The sequence below is a fragment of the Lygodium microphyllum genome, chromosome 15 (genome assembly GCF_053477565.2).
Source record: "Lygodium microphyllum isolate KBCC chromosome 15, Lygodium_microphyllum_v1.1.10, whole genome shotgun sequence".
Classification (NCBI taxonomy): Eukaryota; Viridiplantae; Streptophyta; class Polypodiopsida; order Schizaeales; family Lygodiaceae; genus Lygodium; species Lygodium microphyllum.
In genome coordinates, this window is record NC_141149.1 from 146,944,091 (window position 1) to 146,960,943 (window position 16,853).

Below are 16,853 nucleotides of genomic sequence, written 5' to 3' on the forward strand. Positions count from 1 at the left end.
GAGAGTTGCGAAGCGTGGAGAGTTCCTCCTACCTCTAGAGGTGGGGATCTTCGTGGTTCGTAAGTCAAGGAGGGGCAAGGTCTGTCTACAAGCACCACCGGATGGACCAAACTATGCCTTTTTCCTTTAGTCCTCTCACTTAGGGGATTGGACGATGACAGATTGATGAGGAGTTGAAGAGTCGGGTGGCGGACCACATCTCCCAGTGGATGGGAGGAGAAGAACTAGCACTGTTTGCACACAGCAGTGGCCTGGTTGCATGATGGACATTAACTGGTGGGCTGGAGCCAAGGTACCACACTTGAGCATCATCTTTCGAGTCCCCTCACAGTGGAGAGCTCCGAGGGAGAGATTGAGTGACCCCTAGCACAGGCAGCCCGTTTCTACCAGTGTACAAAGTCACGACTCTTAGCATGGTTGATAGACGCATTGATAGTACCACTTGGAGCATCTATCACCCCTTTGGTTCGACCGAGAGCCACCATGGGGGATTAGAGTTCATCGTCCAGACCTACGGCAAAGCATACTTGCATGCCCCATAGTTGTTCCTTCTCATCAGCAGCCTCCACACCGAACAGATGCCTATTCGGTCAATTGCAGGTTTCCCCATGAGCTTACACCTTGCATCTTGGAATGTGAATAGTCTCCACTACAGTGGGATACGTGGTTTCAGGAAGTTGATTGTTCGGCAGGAGCTGCAGCCTGCCCTTACCGGACAGATCAACATCTTACTTCTATAGAAGCACAACTTCACTTCCACCCAGGCCCAACGGGTTGGGAAGATACTCCTGAGCAGCTCGCGTACCTAATGGGAGCATGCCATAGGTGCCCGTGGCAGGAGAGGAGGCGTATGCATCTCTATTGGCCCGAGTCTCACCGCTTGTGAATAAGAGCACGATACGATAGTGGTAGGGAGGGTTCTATGGATCAGATTGGATATTGGGGACTCGTGCCTTGGAGTCCTCAATGTCTATGCCCCTACGGAGGTTAGGGCACGCAGCAGGTTCTGGGTGGAGATCGCGGATGGACTCCCAGATGTGGACTCTTGGATCGTTGGAGGAGACTTGAACAACCTGGAAGCTTTGGAGGACCAGCAGGGCAAAGGTAGAAACGACGGCATGGCTGGGGAGGAGCAGGAGGCATGGGAGGTCTTTCTATTGGCAGTAGGAGCATGCGATGCGTGGAGAGACCGTGCCTTCCACAGGAGAGAGAGGTCGCTAGACTTCTCTTGGGGATACAAGAGGCTAGGTGGAGTCTTGTTGGAGCGGTTGGACATGTTTTATGTGGGAGAGAGGGGTGGCTCTCGTGGGGGCCAGATTGGGCAGTTGGCGGCATCACGTTGTTCAATCATTGCCTGGCCGGTTCTCTTGACACTAGATCCCCCAGCATCTGCTCTAGACACACAAGCTTGTCCGATTTCAGACTTGATCTATAGGTGGGAGGAGGTGACGAGACAAATAGAGCAAGTTTGGACTAAGGAGTGGGGTAGAAGGGACCGGATCGTAGAGAGGAGATTGCAAAGGCCCTAGCCGAGTCGAGCAGAATTTGCCAAGAGGCAGCCATACAAGCCAGGCAGCAGAGCTGGGAGGAGAAAGCATTGCGGCGGGACCTTGCAGCCATGCAAAGATTATTACAGGAGGCACCAGGGGATCCCACCCTCCACGCATAAGAGGTGCGGTGCGAGCAGCCATTGTTGGCCTAGAGGACAAGCTTCGCTCCTCAGGAGAGCAGATATGCAGCCTTCTAGACCAGTATGGGAGGACTCGTTCTAGCCTAGACGAGGTGATGGAGATCACCACCGACTATTACAATCGTCTGTTCCAGCACGAAATAGCCTCAGCTAGAGAGCAACGATGTAGACAACAGGTCTGGGATCACATCCTGTCCCTCGTCTCAGAGGAGATGGAACGCTCCCTCCTAGCCCCCTTCACAGAGAAGGAACTGGAGGAGGCTTTCCATACACAGGATGGGCAGAAATGGCCGGGAGAGGATGGCCTCTCTAAGGCCTTCACTACCTACTGGGAAGTGGTGAAGGACCCCCTATTGATGGCCTTCCAGGAGATCTTCACTACCGGATAGATGCTAGGGAGTCTTTCGGCAGGCCTTATCAATCTTCTCCTGAAAGGGGGAGACCGGTTGGAGCTTTCCCAATGGAGACCGATGACATTATTGTCAGTGGTCTATAAGGCACTGGCAAAGATGATAGGCGCCTATGCCCCGTGCTGCCAGACATCATCCATGACACACAGATAGACTTTGTCCAGGATAGGAGCATCTTGGACAATGTATTCACCTTCTTTGAGGTGACAGAGTGGGCTCAGCATAGTGGGTAGAGACTAGCAGTACTACTCTTGGATTTTGAGAAAGCTTATGACAAGGTGGACTTGGACTTCCTAGAGGGCACCATGGTGAGGATGGGTTTCCCCTAGGCTTGGATTCGCGGGGTCTCCGCACTTTACAGATCAGCCACCAGCAGGGTTCTCATAGATGGTAGGTGTGGGGAGGAGTTTCGGTTGGAGAGATCGGTCCGGCAGGGCTGCCCCTTGGCCCTGTACCTGTTCCTACTCTTTACAGATGCGATGTCCCATTTTCGCAGGTCACGTGTAAGCGGATTACGTGGCCTTCGACTTACAGTGAGAGAGGAGACTGAGTTGTTAGACTCAAAGTATGCAGATGATACAACACTCTACATAGAGGACGATGAGTTGATGCTGGAGAGAGTGAGGCTTGCTCTTGAGGTGTTCTGTCTTGCAACGGGAGCGAAAATCATCTGGCGAAAGTCGATTGGTTTCCTCACAGAGCCGGACTCTAGTACGGAGTGGGGCGTCCACTTGGGATTTAGATGGGTGAGCAGAGGGCAGACTGTTCGGTACCTAGGGTTCCAGGTGGGACTTGACATCACCCCCGTCCATCAGTTTCTTCATGTCCTTGATTCTATTCGGAGGAAGCTGACCTATTGGAGCACGGCTTGCCTGTCACTAGCCGGCCGAGCCCTGGTGGTTAACCAGGTCCTCCTAGCGATGGCCTGGTATATCGCCTCGTGTTAGTGCTTCTCTCCTGTGTAGTGCAGCTTCGCTACCTAGTGCGGAACTTCCTTTGGTCAGGGTTAGATGGCTCTAGGGATTCCAGGGCCAAGGTGGTGTGGGCGACCATCATACGGTATCGGTCAGAGGGAGGGCTTGGGAACATAGATCCAGAGTATCAAAGTATGGCCCTCTTGGGCAAGATAGTTGTCTGCGGCCTCACACCAGGCAGGCAGATCTGGGAGGGTTTATTGCAAGAGGGTCTTCAGGATTGTAGACCGAGGCTTTGTCAGAGAGAGAACTAGGGAGAGAGAAAGAGGAGAGAGAAAGACTGCAGAGGAGAGAGAAAGACTGCAGGAAGAGAGAGAAATAGAGTGACGAGGAGAGAGAAAGACTAGAATTGGAGAGAGAAAGACAGGAAAGGTGAAGAAGCCATGGAAGCTTGGAGCAAGAAGGGAGAGAAAGATTGTAATTGTATTGATATGTCAAAAAGATGTGGAAAATTACAACTTATCTCCTTATATACCAATGTCAGTGTGACATGGCATATTATCAACATTTTAACTATTTCCAACTTCTTACAATCCATCCCTTCCCAAAAGTTTTTGTCCTAAAAAACAAACCTAAAAGACTAGAAAAGGATAGATGAAACAGAGTACTACTACTACTCTGATACAAGGGCTACAAAATAGGAAAAGCACTAGTTTGTACTAAGTAATGGAGAGGATCGTAAGTGGGAAATGAAGGTGCAAAATCCTGCTCAAAACCTCCTGGATCAAAAGGTATTCCATCATAATGATTGTCCAAGAGAATAGAATGCCTCTCAACCACATACTCCAATCCTCCCGGATCAAATGGATACGATGAAGTATCCCCATAATCAAATCCATGATCACATCCAAAATCCCCTGGATCATAGGGAAGTACAATGCCATCTTCATATTCATGTGTGCCCAAACCATATATTATATCATCATCAAACATGTGCCAGTCATCATAACCATGATCAAGGTACTCATTATCAAACGCGCTCAATGGCTGTTGTAGACCTTGATTAAGTGTAAACTGATGCCCAAAAATATCATCATGAGGTTTCTCTAAGAGTCTAAAACCTTCAACATGACCATCTACATCTGCAAGTCTTTCATGTGATTCATCAACGAAGATACCATCAGCTTGTACATCTTGCTCTTCATTGTTCACTTCTTGTACATCTTCTTGGTCCTCTTCTTGCTCATCCTCTTGTTGATCATGTTGTTCATTATCCAAATCTTGTTGTTGAAGAGATGGATGCTCATAAGCATAGGCATGTTGACCATAGTAACCACTTTGCTGCCAAGGTTCAATGGAATGATACTCATCAGCATATACATGTTGTCCATAGGCATAAGCATTTGATTCAGGTGTACCATCAGCATATTGATGCTGGCCATAAGCATAATCATTTTTTGGAATGCCTCTTCTTCCAATGATCCCATCTCCATGACCATTTTGGTTGGATGGCTGAAGTGGGACTGAAGGGTCACTGTTTGAACAAGCCTTCTCATTAACTTCTTTTGATGCCTCTTGCAATTGTAAAAGTTTAGAAATTTGTGCCATGAGTAAGTCGTTGGATATTACCAACCTATCAATAGAAGCCTTAGTCTGATCAGTAGATTGAACCATCTGATCCATTCTTGACAGGATGGCCTCATGTCGTTCCCTATGTCTCAGCTCATGGGCACACAAAGTATCAGCGAGTATACTGATTTGCATCCCAAAACCTATATATTCTCAGATGGTGGTTGGTTCATGGATGTTTTCCACAAGAGAGCTAAAACATGTTGTTCTACAGGTTCAGTGATTGAAGAATAGGACTCTGTTAATGAGGCTTTGGTTGCTGCTCAAGCATGTCAAGTCTACTGAGTTGGCGTCTGTTACAGCTCTTAACAAAGTGTCGGAAGAACTAGATGAGTTGAAAGTTAAGCAGACACATGCTGCAGAAAATGAGTTCTCTTCAGGATGTCTGTTGCCACACTTAAAACTCCGAGCTAGTATGCTTGCATCAAACGATTCTGACTCTGCTGCAAAAGTCTTGCATTCCCACGCTCCCTCAAGCTCTGCAACCTGAAGTTTAGGGGTGTTGGGACTTGCCAATCTTCAGCAAGCTAAGTCAGAGGTCACAGACTTGCAGAAGCAAGCAAATATTGCTAAAACCTCCTCCGAAACTGCTACGAGAGAGCTAGAAGTGGCTAAAAGGGACTTGGAAAAAAAACTTTGAAGAGTGGAGCCTCTCTTCATGCCATGGTGATCTTAAAACTCGTGAGAAGAAGCACAGAATCCTGCACGCTGGGGGCACTGGAATTAACTGAAAAGAATGCTGGTCATGCTACGACTCATTTCTCCTCAGTTTTCGCTGTGTACATTGGACAGCCCAAGAATATTATAGGTGTGATTCTTGTAAAGAATCTACTTGCTGTTGAACCTTCTGATGGGCTCACTGTTAGAGATCTTGCTATATGAGAAGTTCGAAGGACTTTCGATAAAATGCCTCTGTATGACATGAAAGTGCACATTGAAAATGTCGATGCTATTTTGGGAGCATTGAATGAACAAAAAGCCAGTCTTAGTTCATCTCAGAGATGATGATACAGTGGAGCCGGTTCAATCAAGTAGTGATGAAACGGAGTCTCATGAGGACGCATCACAGAAGTTAACGAGTATGAAAATCGAGAAGACAGAGAACCAGTCTGTGCAATCCAATCAGATACAGATGATATAATCATCACAGGGCCAAGCAGAGGATTCAGCCTTGGTAGATGGTAAATCTGTAGGGCCTGACGACACAAATATGACGCATCCAGATGGCTCGTGCAAGAAGATAAAACCTGATATGAACAATGAGGAACTGACTGCGAAGTGCAAAAGGAAGAAGGTGGAGGCTACTTTCAGAACCTCACGTCCTTTGCTGCTCGAAGAGAGAGGCCCTGGAACTCGGAGCTCAGAGAAGAGATGAGCACAGAGCTGAACCTATCTCACCTGTTTTTTTTTCTGTGTCACCTTACTTGGGAGAATTATGAATGATCTCTGGAAGATTGCCGTGAAAGGCACGCCTCTGGATAACTTGGAGTTTATACAATGGATGAAGAGATATTGTGATTCGATTAACGGAGGATTCATGAATAGCAGTTACAATCCAATAGAGAGGAGGGCCTTTGGCGCAGAGATCCAGTTGTACAATGGAACACTGGAGAGCATTTTTTTGGAAAAGCAAATGCAGACATTTGGATCATCATCCAAGAGGCTATAAACCTTGCAGCAATTGATTATCCCAAAGAATTCAAGGAGAAACGAGGCGAGATTACAGAGATACTGTTTGAAAGAAGGTTGCTGCACTTGGATGAATCTGTTGAGGTGAATGAGGCAAACCTCTCTGAAGAAGGTGAATTAAGAGACGACGAAGAGGAAGAAGCAAGTGTTGGAAAGGAACACGATGGTTGGAAGAGAGCCACTTTAGTGCTGAATGCAGCACGGAGGTTCAAGTACACAGCAGATGTGGAACGATTGAGGCGGCTTCAACGGCTCAGAACAGGCACACAGGCTGTTCGAGCCATCAAGCTTCCAAAGTGTCCTCAAAAGCGGCCCGAAAGATTATACGATAACTCCTGAGGGTCTAGTGGCTTTAACCCAGGAGAAGAATCTGGATGAAACCCTCCCTAATCTGCTGTTTGGGATCTTGTTGGTCAAGTTCTCACAGCAATGGAAGCCATCTTTGTCTATAGCCAAAAGCTTTTCCAATGCCTCTTCCTGACCTCGCTTCTTGATGCATCCTTGCGGCATATTCTCGCAGCATTGATCGTGTGGTTACTCGACGCAGGTGTCCTCACATGTCCATGTCGATCCAATGGGAGCCTTGTGCCACAGAACATTTATTCTTTCACTCTGCCGTTAGCTTTCCTGCCATTGGAGTCTTTCCATTCTACAGAGCATTCAGTCTCCATTGAAGCTGTCCTTCGATTACCTACAACTGCTTATCGAAGCAGGATTAGTCCGATAGAGGCTCGCAGGATGGTTTTACAGGCAGTAGACCCCATTGAAGCCCTCCTTTGGTTTCATGCAAGTTTTTATCGAAGCAGGATTAGTCCGTCAGAGGCTCGCAGTATGATATTACAGACAGTGCGGGATACATGGAGGCAGCAGAAAGGGTTTTAGAGAAAGTGCGCTAAGGCACGTTGGCATTTTCTGGAGATGTCACAGCAGTTCAGATAAAAATAGAGAGGCAGAAGAATCTGGATGAAACCCTCCCTAATCTGCTGTTTGGGATCTTGTTGGCCAAGTTCTCACAGCAATGGAAGCCATCTTTGTCTGTCTGCCTTATTTTTTTTTGTCCAAACTCCATTTAAGACTCCAAGAAAGTTGCCATTAATGCTCCTGCATGCAGTCCTTGTGGTCCAGAGGTGTAAACTCCCAAGAAAGCTGCCATTAATGCTTCTGCATGCAGTCCTTGTGGTCCAGAGATGCTTTGGAAACTCCCCTACTGCTCCCGTACTTGTGTACCTGTGACTCAAAATTCCATGTAACTAGAAAGTTGTAACTAGGTGAAAATGAGGGACTAACTGGGACCAAGAACCAAGGCTCTGATACCACTTGTCAGAGAGAGAACTAGGGAGAGAGAAAGAGGAGAGAGAAAGACTGCAGAGGAGAGAGAAAGACTGCAGGAAGAGAGAGAAATAGAGTGACGAGGAGAGAGAAAGACTAGAATTGGAGAGAGAAAGACAGGAAAGGTGAAGAAGCCATGGAAGCTTGGAGCAAGAAGGGAGAGAAAGATTGTAATTGTATTGATATGTCAAAAAGATGTGGAAAATTACAACTTATCTCCTTATATACCAATGTCAGTGTGACATGGCATATTATCAACATTTTAACTATTTCCAACTTCTTACAGGCTTGTCCCTGAGATGGATCTTCACGTCAGCCCAGATCACCCCCCCCAGATCACGTTTCCTACGTAGCTTACTCCGCGTGTGGCAGGGCCTCCGTAAGGCCCTAATCCAGAGCACCCCAGGTTGCTAGGAGGAGATAGACCGTCAGACGGTGATCTGGAACCCCCAAGTCAAAGATTGAGAAGGGGCAAAGATTGACGAGCACCCCCACATCTAGTGGGCTGGTTGGGAGGCCGGCCCGGCTTGTACCATCAGTACATGGCGGGAAGTGTACAGGATGGCGGACTATGAGGTGTTGGAGTGAGTATCAAGTTACAAGAGAGGAGTGGAGTTGAGGAGAAGGAAGATAGACGCAGTAATACCTTTGGAGTGGCTTGCTTCCCCGATACGAGTGCCGATAGAGTCCGGGGAGGTTTGGGCTGCTAGGTTTTCACCAGTAGGTATCCCCCTACAGGTGGCAGGTAGAGTGGGCAGTGCCTCGCAGGGGACCTTCACCGTTCGGGGGGGGGGGGGGGGGGTCTCGCCCTTGAGAGAGGGCACCAAGATGAGGGGATAGCTGCCCTTTCGTAGAGGAGGATTCGGGTGGTGGGCCTTCAAGGGAAGACATGGCGTTTGGACCCCTTTGTTTTTTGGAAGGAGCTCAGGGAGTGACGCCTTTGGATCTAAGAGGGCCGATCACTTGATAAGCTGAAGTGGGATCCACGAGAGTGGCTATGGCCGGCCACTGTAGTTGCCAAGAAGCCACCGAGGTTCCTGGAGTACATCGCCAGGATTGACAGACACATACTGATACAGGAGGATATGGATTGGGCACTGTCACGTAGCAGGCACTGGGCGGAGCACAGCATCAGAGAGCCGTTCTGAGGGACCTTCTGGCGCCGCCTATGGGATAGCTGGAGGCCGAGGAGGGTATCGTATTTTCTATGGTTGGTGGTACATGGAGGCTTGGTGGTGGGAAGGTGGCTTGCCCAGATGCAGGAGGGAGGTTGTAAGCGTTGCACATAGCAGCCTCTGGAAACCCCAAAGCATTGCCTTTGGTCATGTGAGAAGGCACAGCTCATGTGGAGAGGAGCATGCCGCATCCTTCGATGTATAGCACCCAGCCTTGGATGTATCTCATGGGGAGCTTTTTGCTGGCAGGCAGTCAGCTAGGGCCCTCACCTTCTGTATGAGGCCGGGATGCAGGACACTATATTTATCATCGAGAAAGGGTCGTGTGCAGAGGTCGGTTTGGAGACTACCCATCCGCCAGGTACTGGAGTCCACAACAGACCGCTCTGAGGTATGGGAGATCATTGGGAGTCTTACTGGATGGCATATCTGGAAGGCGCGGTGTCAAGAGGCTTTCGATGGAGAGAGACTTTCAGTACAGGCGACCTTAGCAAAGCTTTGGACCTCCATCATCCACTCCCTTCGCGGCCGTTGGGATCAGGTGCAGGGCGAGTCTAGGGCTCGTTAGGAGCTCTGTTGTCGTTTCATGCATACTTGGGGCAGCCAAGACCTGTTTTTCGTGATGCAGGCAGGCAGCCCCAGATGATACACCCCCTCTCCATGGCTTCTTGCCCCCATCCCCCCTAGACCGCCTTGAGAGGCTTGTATACATGATGTATTTGTGAGTTTGCATCAGCTCCAACTAGTCTGTTGAGCATGAGCACTCCGTTGTAATCAGTTTTTTTGAGTAATATAATCAGCCACATTTTATTTGCAAAAAAAAACCCAACATATCTATACAGGTCCTAGCCAGCAGAAAGAAAAACCAGGACAGGGGTAGTTTGCTCGGTGTGTAATCTCATTGTTCTTTGCATCCTATGAAATTGTGGGCATGTATCTATAGCCTCCTAAGTGGCATCGTCATAAAACATATTGGTTGGGACAGTGGAGCCCCATGTGACTAAAGGTAGGGATAACTTGAGGATTCAACACTCATAAGCATAACATCTGCTCAGCAATGTCACTCCAGAAATGAGGAGCCATGTGCTGCTCGACAAATCTCACTCAGTACATCTCGTTCAAGGTATCTTTTTGCAGTGCAGCTCTTTGGAGCACATCTGCTAAAGTGAGTGGACAAAAAGCCAACCCAAAGCTAGCAAAAATTTTGTCAATGTGTGAAGTGCAAGTCCATTTTATTGAAAGATTGTTTATATTCTCTACATCTATGTGCAAGTGAACCAGTGAACTTCACATCCAAAATCTCCAAATAAAGCTTGACACACAACTTTCTAGCTGTTGACAAGTTGCTCATAACTTTTTCCACAAGACAAAAATAAATGGTGAGGCTGGATTGCCTTCATGACACAGGTATACTTAATCCTTCCTCTCTAAGTTTCTTGGAGAAGAACCTTTGACTATGGGCTACAGACTAGAGCAAGCAGATAACTCTTCTATAATTCCTAGGAAAGCCCATCCTCTCAATGGATCCTTCCAAGACGTAGAAATGAAACCAAAAACTTTAGACAAGAGTGTCTCCCCATCTCCTATGTACCAAGTCCATTTGATTTCCGTCACACCTCAAGCATAATCCAGATTAGCTAAAGAAGGCTATCCACATGTGCTATGTACCAAGACAGCTATAGTATGAAGATGTTTCATTCCTTGATATCAGACCTAATACATCATAGCTATATTATGCATGCCATGACTGTTGCCATAACCAATAGCCAAGTGACATTCATACTTACGTGTTACTCACTTTCACCAGTAGCAACAGCATAAGGGTACTCCCCACTAAGTTGCATGTGTTAACCATGCTACATGTAAATGTTTTTGAAAAACGATTCATGATCGCAAATAGGCAGTTTGCATCTCTAGAACTTTAGTACTCAACAACATGGATACCTTTGTACTTGACCACATCTCGAAACCGTTGTGATCAAGCAGCAAATATTCATTGTGTTCTGACATAGATACATGTAGAGATTTTTCACTCATGATCTTGCTCCTCCCTTCTTTACAAGGGGGCATGGCAGCCCTGGTAGACATATTTTTGCAATATAAGTGCTATTTCCTTTCTTCTTTATTCTCTCTTAAGTGCTTTCTCTCCCTCCACCTCACTCCTCTAGATGTGGTTCATCAACACACTTTCATTCACCTCACTCACCTCTCAATCCCACTCATCTGTCCTCACCTCTTTGTGCTTTTCTCCCTGCCTCCTCTTGGACTTCCCCAACCCCATCTCTCAGACTTAGCTTCATACCTGAGACCTCCAGTTTTCTTCTGCAGATTCTTTCAAACCTGCATGGTCTTCTTTTCAAGTTTCCTAAGACTACCTGCAACATTTCACAAAGTTCTGTAAAGATTTTCCTGGACTTGTTTGTAGCGTTTTCCAAGGCTCTATGTAGACTTTCCTTCACTTCTTTTGCAGTATTTTCGAACTTCTCTGAAAATTTCCAAACTACTTTGTATCATTTTCTAGTTTCCTTAGACTTCTTTCCATACTAGCGTCTATAGAATTTCCCAATTTCCCTTAGAATGGTCTGTGACATTTTTCTGGAATTCTCTAAAGATCGTCCTTTCATTTAATGGGTTTTCCAAATACTTTCAGGTTCTCTTCAGATCATTACTCTTTGCGGTATGAATTCTGGTCCTCTACTCCCAAAGATTTGACTCACCATTTTAGTAGTACCAGTGGAGTGAGCATATACTCTTCTGCAGAACCCACCTGGCACTCACACCACATTAGTCTACAACACTTGTGAGCCTTGGCTAGAGCTTATGGAGCTCCTTTGATTTCTTCAGCTGGTTTAGATTTTCCAAATTGTCTTAATCTTTGTTTTAACTTGTTAGATCGTATGTCCTTGGGCCCTAGAATTTTCATTGTTTTTTGAAATGTGTTGGATATGAATCCTCCATTGTGTGAACACATTTAAGAGTGCGTATGGATATATACATGTGGGTGTGAAAACCTTGGAGCAACCATCTTGCTAAGAACAACTCCATTAGAAATCATGGAACCCGCTGGCCACAACGATACTCCTCAAATGTGACCCAAGAGACCATAGATACCTGAGGATAAGTTAAAAATGAAGGGCACTTTGTGTCCTCAAGATATGCCAAATACTAGTCCGATTCAAAAAATGACCTTTGTGTGTGTGTAAAGCGTAATTGTATTAATTAATTAAAACAAAATACAAGAGCTAACATTGAACTACATGGCCAACAAAGGTACTGAAGGAACTACAGCATATGAAGAGGCAAAGTCATCCTTGAGAAGGATGTTTGTCGGACGACTACCTCTCCTGGACAGCCACCTTTGTCTTGTTATTTCAATGAAGGTGAAGGCCCCCCCTCAGCCACAGCCGTAGAGGGTTTGAGAATCTAGGAGGTGCATATTGTTTTGTTATTTCAATGAAGGTGAAGACCCCCCTCAGTCACAGCCGTAGAGGATTTAAGAATCTAGGAGGTGCATATTGGATCATGGAGTATGTATCGAGTATCCTCCATCATTGGAGGTATGTCAGTCCAGTTGTGCCAGCACCCAAAAATGAAAAAGTGGAAAACAATCTTCACATGTGGCTGCATAGAATCTATCAATTTGGGTTCCCAAAGGCTACTTCAACTTAGGGGAAACCATTTCAGTATCATTGCATGTTTGGCACCCTTTCCCCACTTACACTTACTTGTATAACCCCTGGCAGGATTGGAGAATTAAATGTTGGCTATTGTTGGACCATGTATCAATTGATCATATATATCATTTGTTTATTACCCATGGTGATGATGGGCTGGCTTAATAAAAACCCTTCCTGTTGTCATGACACTCCATGTCTACAAGTTGAAACCTTACAGGATATCTACTCCTATCGGGATTTCATGTGTGTGTTTACAGGATGTGTTTGTCGGTGTCCATGAGGGTTGTACTTGATCTGCCAATGTATGTCAGGAGTTTTAAAGTTGATTCACATGTCGAATGGAACAAAATAAGTCATGTTCCCCTTGCTGGACATCTAAGTAGTCATTTTAGTGTCCGCAACCAAAGTTTGAGGCTGAATGATGTGGAAGTTGTCTCCAAGAGCAGCTCTGCTTTTTCCAGTGCAATTTACAGGCTGCATGGAGCCACCTATAGGGCAGGGCAAAGTGGCAAGAAAGAAAAGCTTTTTGTCATGCTGAAACTCAAGGAAGATTGGAGAGAAAGCAGGGGTAAGACATGAAAAGACTTGCAGATGCTTGTGAATGCATGTTTGCTACAGATCTGAGTGAGATTTGGGACTGTTATACTGTTGTTATACAGAGATTTGTAGGGCTGAAGTGCTGAGTTGAGAGTTTGCAAAGGATCTTGCCTGGATTAGGGTTCTATCTCTTGCATGTTGAGTACCCGAAAAGGTGGTTTTTGTGGACAGATTAAGATCTCCCTTTTCCTACTGCTGTAGGTGAAAGAATGCAGGGATTTTATGCTGATTGCTCAGGGAATACACAGTTCTTTAGGCTATTTTGATTCAAGTGTGTAAAAGGGTTATATTGGGCCTGTTTTAAGGTTCTACTGGTATTGTCTGTGCGGAGATTGATGTATTGCATTCAGTAAAGCTTTTGGATTGAAGTGTTTGGGTGTAAGCTTTTGTATCACAAGTGTTATTTGACTAAGCCTTTGTTTTGGGCACATGGTTGTAAGTCTAAAAATGACAGTGAAATTACACAGAAATTGAAGCAAAGGTTTTTCGCAAGTAATACAGGATACGATGTGATTTCTCTCTTGCTTACTTCTTTTGCCTACTATTTCTTTTGTCTCTCATTTGTAATCATATTCTCTAAACCCTCGTAGTTTAGGCCTTTTTTTTCCTTGTAAAATGTGGCTGATTATATTACTCAAAAAAATTGATTACAACGGAGTACTCATGCTCAACAGACCAAGTTGGAGCTGATGAAAGTCACAGATACATCATATATACAAGCCTCTCAAGGCGGTCTGGGGGGGATAGGGACAAGAAGCCATGGAGGGGGGGGGGGGGGTGTCGCCATCTAGGGCTGTCTACCTGCATCACGAAGAACAGGTCCTGGCCGCCCCAAGTGCGCATGAAATGACCTTGGAGCTCTTGACGAGCCCTGGACTCACCCTGCACCTGATCCCATCGGCCGTGAAGGGAGTAGATGATGAAGGTCCAGAGCTCTGCTAAGGTCGCCTGTACTGAAAGTCTCTCTCCGCCAAAAGCCACCTGACACCGCGCCTTCCAGATATGCCAACCAGTAAGACTCCCTATGGTTTCCCATACCTCAGAGCGGTCTGCTGTGGGCTCCAGTACCTGGCGGATGGGTAGAGCCTCTAAACCCACCACTGCACATGACCCTCCCTCGATAATGAATATCGTATCCTGCATCTCGGCCTCATACAAAAGGTGATGGCCCTGGCTGACCGCCTGCTAGCAGAAAGCTCCCCAAGAGATACATCCAAGGCTGGGTGCTATGCGGTGAAGGATGTGGCATACTCCTCTGCACATGAGCTGTGCCGCCTCACACGACCAAAGGCAGTGCTTTGGGGTTTCCATAGACTGCTGTGTGCAGCGCTTACAAACTCCCTCCTTCTGCATCTGGGCAAGCCAGCTTCCCACCGCCAAGCCTGCATGTGCCACCAGCCATAAGAAATATGATACCCTCCTCGGCCTCTAGCTGTCCCATAGGCGGCGCCAAAAGGTTGTCGGAACGGCTCCATGATGTTGTGCTCCGCCCAGTGCCTTTTCTACGTGACGGGGCCCAATCCATATCCTCCTACATCAGTATGTGTCTGCCAATCCTGGTGGTGTAGTCCAGGACCCTCGGTGGCTTCTTGGCGACCACAGTGGCCGGTCAAAGCCACTTTCCCGGATCCTACTCTAGCTCATCAAGTAGCCTTCCTGCCTAGACCGAGAGGCGCCACTCCCTGAGCTCTTGCCAAAAGACCAAGGGGTCCAGCCGCCATATCTTCCCCTAAAGGCCAACCACCCGGATCCTCTTCCATGAAAGAACAGCTATCCCCTTGTCTTGCTTCCCTCTGTCAAGAGCCAGACGCCCCCCCTCCTGCACTGTGAAAAAGGTCCCAAGTGGAGCGCCACCCACTCTTCTTGCCACTTGCAGGGGGATGCCTGCTGTTTGTGAAAACCTAGCGGCCCATACCTCCCCGGGCTCTACCGGCTCTCATATCGGGGGAGCAAGCCACTCCTGAGATATTGCTACATCTATCTCCCTTCTCCTCAGCTCCACTCCTCGTTGGCAGTCTGATACTTCCTGCAGCGCCTCCTCGTCCGCCATCTTGTACACCTCTTGCCATGTCCTGATGGTATGAACCGGGCCAGCCTCCCAACCAGCCCACTGGATGTGGGGGCCCTCGCCAATCTGTGCCCCTTCCTGGTCCCTGACCTGAGGGTTCCAAATCACTGGCTGACGGTCTATCTCCTCCTGGCAGCTTGGGGGACTCTGGATTAGGGCCTTACGGAGGCCCTGCCACACGCGGAGCAAGCTGCGTAGGAAGGGTGATCTGGGCTGGCGTGAAGATCTATATCAGGGACGGTCTCCACTCACCGCCAAGCCTCGATCTACAGTCCTGAAATGTTGGGTATTTGACTCACACCTTACTTACGCCTACGCTCATATGGGAGTGTCGGTGATCAGTAGGACATTGGGGCACTTTTTACTCTCGGTAGGAGAGGTTTTTTCCCCCAGACTTATGGTCTTATTATCGTATGTACTTATGTGCTTATGTTACACACATTTGGGCACTTAGTGTGTGTCGGGTGTGAACACCCCCCTACAACCCTAAGGTTTAAGGGTTGTACTTTGTACTTTCGGATTACACTTATTCAGTCTATTATCTTGGGTGTCGTGCTTCAACTCTGTCTCTCACACTCTCACACTGTCTACTGAATCTCTGCTGTACCTTGATCCTCTGTTCTCACATTTGGTATCAGAGCGGTCCTCAGTCAGCAGCCAGCAGTCCCCGCCAGTTTTGCCCCCGTGTTGCCAGCTCCAGTCGCCAGTCTGTCAGCCCGTCAGCGCCTGACAGCCCGTCGTCAGTATTGTCAGAAGTTCGTAGCAGACAGTCCGCCCATCAACGTCATACGGTCTGCGCAGCCTGACTCCTCGAGACTGTTCGATTGTCCGCCTGCAGTCGTCCATGTTAGCAGCTGCGTCGCCTGTCGTCGTCGCCTGTCGTCCATGTCAGCAGCTGCGTCGCCTGTTTGACCACGAGCCGCCCTTCGTCAGACGACGCCCGCCAGACGACCTCGCCTGGTAGGTCGTCAGCCGTCACACGCGACTGTCCTGCGCCCGCCCGTCAAGGTCATACAGCCCGCCTGCCCGCCTGCCGCCGTTTTTAAAATGTTCCGTCTGCAGCCCGCCACGTCAGCCACGAGCTCAGCCGTCTAAAGCGCCGCTGACTGAGCACTGCGACGACTGTCCTGCGCCCGCCAGTCAACGTCTTGCCCACCACGCGCAGCCTGCTCGTCTGACGATCACGTCAGGTAAAATTTTCAACAAATTTTTTTAATTTCAGCCCAGAACACTATTCTGGAAGTGGAGGTTCACACGGGGTTGGCACAGAACAAGTGGAGGGATAAATTTCATGCAAATTTCTGGACTGGATCGTCAGAAATTTTGGGGCTTTTGTGTATTTGGAGGACAGTTGCATTTGAACTGCTGATACAGTCACAGAAAGACTATTTTTGATAGAAATTTTGGCAAAAATTTTGGGGATTTTGACATAACAGTGTTGCAGTGCACTATTTGCACCTTGGGAAGCGTGCATTAAAAGACAGTTTTCTGACAGAGTACGCCCTTGCACATTAATTGCAGAAACGTATTTGCTGCAATTTCTGGAAATTTGCAGATTTCCAGTTCGTCCTGCTTTGACATTGCTCATTTTGTCTTTGGAATTTTGTCATCATGGCAAATCAGGGAGGTGATGTTTTTACGTATGTATCCAAGGAGGACAGACTGGACGGAAACA

The 16,853-nt window shown here is 47.5% G+C and overlaps 2 protein-coding genes across 9 annotated transcripts in view; both read right to left on the reverse strand.

Moving 5' to 3' along the window:
* Window positions 1-16,853, reverse strand: part of LOC148025199 (uncharacterized) — a 268,949-nt gene that overhangs the window by 27,515 nt on the left and 224,581 nt on the right. The gene's annotated exons all lie outside the window — the stretch shown is intronic.
* On the reverse strand, window positions 3,412-5,415 carry LOC148025200 (uncharacterized). Its single transcript, XM_087693817.1, has 2 exons — window positions 4,648-5,415; window positions 3,412-4,548 (listed from the first exon to the last, which is right to left on the reverse strand). Exons 1-2 carry the CDS (start codon window positions 4,776-4,778, stop codon window positions 3,705-3,707), a joined length of 975 nt encoding a protein of 324 aa, XP_087549943.1. The 5' UTR covers window positions 4,779-5,415; the 3' UTR covers window positions 3,412-3,704.

Coding starts and splice junctions, on each gene's coding strand:
- LOC148025200 (XM_087693817.1), bottom strand. CDS start 4,778: ATGCAAATCAGTATACTCGCTGATACTTTGTGTGCCCATGAGCTGAGA. Junction 4,549..4,647: donor ACTAAGGCTTCTATTGATAG/GTTGGTAATATC, acceptor TTGTTCAAACAG/TGACCCTTCAGTCCCACTTC.